The sequence below is a fragment of the Brachypodium distachyon genome, chromosome 3 (assembly GCF_000005505.3).
Source record: "Brachypodium distachyon strain Bd21 chromosome 3, Brachypodium_distachyon_v3.0, whole genome shotgun sequence".
Lineage (NCBI taxonomy): Eukaryota > Viridiplantae > Streptophyta > Magnoliopsida > Poales > Poaceae > Brachypodium > Brachypodium distachyon.
Window position 1 is genome coordinate 49,967,128 of NC_016133.3, and position 6,628 is coordinate 49,973,755.

Consider the following 6,628-nt stretch of genomic DNA (forward strand, 5'->3'; position numbering starts at 1 on the left):
GCAGCAAATAGTTGTATTATGGTATTACAATTCATCGACAAGCAGTGATATCATAACCGAAGCCAACAACAGACACTTGTTTATTGTATTATCATGATGACAGAAACCACCATGGGAATCACCCTGCCAGTTCTTTCTTTCTTTTTTTTGATCTTTTCTTTTTTAGATTATATTTGGTTAATATAGCTCTCATTTCAACACCGAAGACGCGTAATTTCTTAGGACACGTGCTAGTTGGTAACTCTAGGTAGTGTTTGGTTGATATCATGAAGTGGAATGTAATGGAATGGTTTCAAAACCTGAAATGATTCTTGTGTTTGGTTCTTAGAATATGAAGAAATGGAATGGAACCATATGGTTCCTCAAAAAGAAATATTCCCTCAATATGCCTAACCATCTCATTCTAAAAAATGCAGGAATGAGTTGGTTCCAAGTGGAACCGGTGATTTAAGTATTTGGTTTTTAGGATATAGAAAAGTAGAACCGTTTCATTACATTCCATCCCTATAAAAATATAACCGTTCCATTCCATTCCACCTCGCTCTAGAACCAAACACTACCTAAGTAACAAGAAAAGTGATTTCCATTTTGTCCAAAGTAATTGGCCTCCGAACTGAACCTGTCACGTCAGCCTGACAGCGGGACAATCACTAAATGGGTAAGTATCACAAAATGCAACTTAGAAGCTTAAAAAAATGTTGGTATTCAGTTATTCACTCTAGTAAGAAAGATACAAAACTAAAAACACTGTGCTTATGATCGAATGCTCGATACATATACGTCCTCACGCATTGGCACACTATTATCTGATGTACTACACTTGTCGTATAATAACAAAATTTAAAAAAGCTTACGTGTTTCGCGCGAAAGTTCATGGAAGCAGTCACGGCATTTTGTTCATTTCTTCCAGGGAGACGACAATTCTCCATCAGGTAACCTTCGTGGAGTTCACGGCATTTGTACATGGCAGACGGTCATCCATCTCGAATACATACACGTTTACTTTACCCGCTGGTCCATCCAAGAAATCCAACGAACGAACCATATCCACGCAATACATTCTGAAAGCACGGCCATCGCAAAGGACCAAAATCACTTGTGGAACGAGAATCTTACACCAGTAGCCTGCTCCACATGCTGTGTTTGTCAGCATCGAAACCTCTCGAGACAGGTCGCACATCAACGCAACGCAAAAGATCTCTGTCTGGCTCAGCGGCTCCGGTTGAAAAGTATATAGCCAGACCTGCAGTAGACCTGTGGGATTCGAGGTTAGAGACAGAGCATGGACACGCCGCAACAACCTTGTCCAGCTCAAACAGCGACAACAACGGTTGGTGACGAAAGGTGAAAAGTACCAGTCACTGGAATGTTTGACTGACTCAAGGTCTTCGCTGCAGCCGCGGTCAAGCTAAGATAAGGCGAGAGAATTGCAGGTGAGATGCATGTGTGTGGATGTGTGGTGCTGTGAAAGTGTTTTTAAACCCCTGGGCCATGAGCCAGCTGAGCATCAACTCAAGCTTCACGGCTCACACCACCACCCAGGAAAACCAAGGAGAAACGGCTGCCGTGTTGTGTGGGTGTACGACCAAGCAGAGGTGAGTTGTTCGCTCTTCTTCTGATGTAGGAGTACTCCGTAGTATACTGTACTGCTTCCTGATTTTACTTGAGTTGTTCACTCTTCTTCTGATGTAGGAGTACTCCGTAGTATATTGTACTGCTTCCTGATTTTACTTGCTGTTGTTTTTATATTAAAAAATGAGTGTGCCTATTCTTTAGTGGATTGATTTTTAAGAAATAAGGATTGAATCACACTAGAGCCCTTTATTAAGATTTGTATATCATCCTCTTTTTCTCACCTCTCATGCATTGTCGTTGGATTAAGATCTAACGGTCAACACATCAATTTATCTCTAACTAAAAATCAATCTACTTCTCTAGAGCAAAACCATCCAAAAATTGCTTGCTTGGAGTGAAATGTGACCGTCTGATAAAGCTAAACCTTTGTGCTTTTGCTAGCTGTTACGCACTTCTCTTTCCTTTTTTTTTTGAATGGGCCGGTTACGCACTTTCTTTCACACCGCAGCAAAGTGTGAGGGTAACTCCAGTGGGGTGACCCAAATCCTTTGGCCAAAAGCATCCGTTTGGGTGACGACCGGCCTCCGTCCGTTTGGGTCTGCCTTGCCCCCAACTCGGTCACCCATTTGGTCCGTTTTATTAATCATAAACACGCAGGCTAGAGGAGGACAGGCACGGTGAAAAGATGTTGTCTGTCCAGACCCAAACCTGCACCAAATTTGGATAAAAAATGGGTCGTGACGGATAAAAAAACGGATGGTGGCCGAAATGGGTCGCTGCATTCGAACGTGTTTTTATCCGTTTGGACCCAAACGGACCGATCCACGCTAAATGGGTCTACCCGTTGGAAATGCCCCGACTCCCTGTGGATGCCGAGGCCATGATAGTTTTTTCATCATCTTTTTTCTTTAGCAAAGTAGTTTCGCCAGTGAACATAATATGCCATGATGTTATATTTTGCAGGTCGCCGGCCAATCCCTCGTGCCTTCCAGTTTTCAACCGGTAAAACTCTACATGCTTATCCTATTAGCATGGTTTGTCTTCTCTTATGGAGTTGGCAGCATTCATTGCTCCACGGTCCCTGGGAACAGCACGGACGTGGCCGCGTTGCTCGATTTCAAGAATGCCATCACCATCGATCCACAGGGAGTACTCTCGACCTATTGGAATGCCAGCACCCCATATTGCCAGTGGAAGGGCGTCAAATGCAGCCTGAGGCATCCTGGGCGAGTTACCGCTCTTGAGCTCTCCGCCCAAGGCTTGTCGGGTCCAATTGCTGCCTCAGTTGGAAACCTGACTTTCCTTCGTACACTTGACTTGTCGCGGAATAACTTCTCCGGACAGATTCCTCATCTCAACAATCTCCAAAAGATTCAAATCATCAATCTGAACTATAATCCGTTGGGTGGTATTATTCCAGAGACGCTCACAAATTGTTCCAGCCTGAAGGAACTAAGCCTCTACGGAAACTTGCTGGAGGCTTCAATCCCTCCGCAAATCGGTGTCCTTTCAAATCTAGTTTACTTGGACATATCCCAAAACAATCTCACTGGGATCATCCCGTCCACCCTCGGAAATATAACCTATTTACGAGAAATCTACCTTGGACAAAATAAACTTGAAGGAAGCATTCCAGATGAACTTGGCCAATTGTCAAACATTTCGATTCTGTTCCTTAGGGAGAACAGCCTATCAGGTAGTATCCCAGTAAGCCTTTTTAATTCATCTTCTCTTCAACAACTAGAATTAAGTGTAAATCCTCTAGATGATACTCTACCAACTAACATAGGTGATCACCTCCCTAATCTCCAGAAGCTCTACCTAAGCAATAACATGCTCGGAGGTCAGATCCCAGCTTCCTTAGGCAACATTACAAACCTAGATACAATAAATTTTCAGAAAAACAGTTTCACCGGGGAAATTCCTAGCTCTTTTGGAAAGCTTTCAAGTTTGGTTAGATTAGATCTTCAAGGAAACATGCTCGAAGCAAAGGATAGTGAAAGCTGGGCATTCTTGCAAGCCTTGGGGAACTGTAGTCTTCTAGAACTACTCTTGCTGACTGCAAATCAGCTACAAGGAGTCATACCAAATTCAATTGGTAACCTACCAACCAGTCTAGAAGCTTTAGCATTAGGTAGTAACAAACTATCTGGTATGGTTCCACCGAGCATAGGGAACCTTTCCGGGTTATTTTACATGACATTAGAACAAAACAGCCTTACTGGTACCATTAACGAGTGGATTGGAAACATGAAATCACTGCAAGCTTTACATTTGACATACAATAACTTCACTGGTTCCATTCCACCTTCTATTGGCGATTTGACAAAGTTAACAAAGCTCTATCTGCAGGAAAATCGCTTTCAAGGTCCTATACCACGGAGCTTTGGAAACCTTCAAGCACTATTAGAGTTAGACCTTAGTGATAACAATTTCGAAGGCAATATACCTCCAGAGGTTGGCAACCTTAAACAACTCATCCAACTACAAGTTTCCTCTAACAAGCTTACCGGGGAAATTCCTAACACGTTGGACCAATGTCAAGGTCTAATCAAACTCGAAATGGACCAAAACTTTCTCACAGGAACCATTCCAGTATCCTTTGGAAACCTAAAGGCCTTGAGCGTTCTCAATCTTTCACACAACAACATCTCCGGCACCATCCCAACAGCTTTAGGTGATCTGCAACTTCTCACCGAGCTGGATCTTTCATACAATCATCTCCAAGGGAATGTGCCAACACATGGAGTTTTCAGTAATGCTACAGCCGTTTTACTTGATGGCAATTGGGGCCTTTGTGGAGCAACGGATCTTCATATGCCCTTGTGCCCAACTGCACCAAAGAAAACCAGAGTATTATATTACTTGGTTAGAGTGCTGATACCAATATTTGGTTTTATGTCACTCTTCATGTTGGTGTACTTTTTACTCGTTGAGAAGAGGGCAACTAAAAGAAAATATTCAGGATCGACTTCTTCAGGGGAGGATTTTCTGAAAGTTTCTTACAATGATCTTGCTCAAGCCACAAAGAATTTCTCGGAAGCTAACCTTGTTGGGAAAGGAAGCTACGGCTCAGTGTACAGAGGAACATTGAAGGAACAAAAAGTTGAAGTGGCTGTAAAGGTTTTTGACCTTGAGATGCGAGGTGCTGAGAGAAGCTTCATTACTGAATGTGAAGCACTTAGAAGCATTCAACATCGAAATCTTCTTTCCATCATAACTGCTTGCTCAACAGTAGATAATGACGGCAATGTTTTCAAAGCTCTGCTTTACGAGTTCATGCCTAATGGGAGTTTGGACAGATGGCTGCATCACAAAGGGGATGGAAAAGATCCCCAACGTCTTGGCCTAACACAAATAATAGGCATAGCTGTTAACATAGCTGATGCATTGGACTATTTACACCATGACTGCGGAAGGCCTACTGTTCACTGTGATCTGAAGCCCTGCAACATCCTTCTAGATGATGACATGAATGCTCTCTTGGGGGACTTTGGCATTGCAAGGTTATATGTTCAATCTCGTTTGTCTTCCACTGGTTCAACTAGTTCAATTGGCGTGAAGGGGACAATAGGATATATCGCTCCAGGTATTTTTCTTATGTAGTTCTCATTTGTATCTATAAGTATTTAGCACAGCTAAATCGTTATTACATGACTATTCTCTGACTATACATATCTTGTCTTCAGAGTATGCTCAAGGCGGTCATGTATCAACTTCTGGGGATGTTTATAGTTTTGGGATAGTACTACTGGAGATGACGACCGGTAAAAGACCAACAAACCCTATGTTCAAGGACGGACTCGACATCGTCAACTTTGTGGAGGGCAACTTTCCGCATCAAATATACCATGCAATCGATGTTCGTCTCAAAGATGATAAGGACTTTGCTCAAGCAAAGATGGTACCGGAAAATGTGGTCCACCAATGCTTGGTGTCTTTGCTACAAATAGCACTTTCATGTGCGCATCGACTACCAATCGAACGACCAAGTATGAAAGAAGTGGCCAGCAAAATGCATGCAGTCAATGCGTCATACCTTGGGGGGAAATGAAAGACGTGAAGTATATTCCATTAGTGACGTGGAAGCATACAGTATGCTCACTATACAACACATTATACATACTGGTACATGTCATGTGCCATTTATTAACTATATTACTATACTCCCTTTTGTAAATCCAATTAACTAGCCGAACTTCCTGCTGCTGATTAGTATGTATATTGAGAAAAATGTTGTATTTGTTGTAAAACTCTCTCGGCCTATGTATAAGACCCGTGCAAAAAATATATGTCCAAAATTTGGCCAGAATGAGTTTATTTTAACACAAAAGGGATACTCCCTCTGTTTCATAAAGGTTGGCACGGCTTTGCACGTGGAACGAAGGGAGTACCATTGAATTTGTATTTGTTTCTAAATATTTGTATACATAGTCATTTTTAGCTTGAGGTAAGCATAATGCGGGACCGCCATGAAGCGGGCCAACGCAACTCGACTCAGAACCACGTGGTACTGGGAGGGCCAGTCAACCACTTCGAAGTCAAGTTTTTAACGTCGAAAGTTGTCGGGTGAGCCGAACACCACGTTCGAGGCTTACTTTGCCCAGCGGTGTAGCTGCTAATTTGCCTGGGATGATGTCATGGAAGGCTGTATCCGTGGCAGAAAGCTTTGTAATGGAGCGATTCATCCCTCGGAAGGTATCCGTGTAGATAAGATTGAGGCCGCTGCCGCCGTCGATAAACACTTTATTCATCATGTATCCACCAATCTGGGCATCGAGCACCAGAGCTGCATGTCCAGGTCGCGGGACTTGGGGAGGGTGATCTTCTCGGGAGAAAGTGATTTCTGTTTCAGACCAATCGAGATACTGTGGTACGGCGGTGGCGTGGCCACGGCCATATGCACCTGTCGGGTTATCAACTTCTGAACTCGATTTGTTGGTCTGCCCTTCTGGACATGCATATGTGACCCGCTGGAGCTGGATAAGACTCGAAGACACCGGGTACCGACTCCGGGAGTGGTTGCGTTCGGCTCACGGCTTCAGAGAAGTTA

The 6,628-nt window shown here is 43.3% G+C and overlaps 1 protein-coding gene across 3 annotated transcripts; it reads left to right on the forward strand.

Annotated features, from left to right (window-relative positions):
• Positions 1-1,284: 1,284 nt before the first annotated feature.
• LOC100838196 (receptor kinase-like protein Xa21) lies at positions 1,285-5,887 on the forward strand. 3 transcript variants are annotated; one of them, XM_024461607.1, is made up of 4 exons: positions 1,287-1,595; positions 2,539-2,577; positions 3,928-5,164; positions 5,265-5,887. In XM_024461607.1, the coding sequence occupies exons 1-4, from the start codon at positions 1,443-1,445 to the stop codon at positions 5,627-5,629; spliced, it is 1,794 nt and encodes a 597-aa protein (XP_024317375.1). In that variant the 5' UTR covers positions 1,287-1,442; the 3' UTR covers positions 5,630-5,887. The 3 variants fall into 3 exon arrangements, with proteins under 3 accessions (XP_010235703.2, XP_024317375.1, XP_024317376.1); XM_010237401.3 differs by having other exon boundaries at positions 1,285-1,595; positions 2,539-5,164; XM_024461608.1 differs by lacking the exons at positions 1,287-1,595; positions 2,539-2,577 and adding an exon at positions 3,058-3,271.
• Positions 5,888-6,628: the final 741 nt, after the last annotated feature.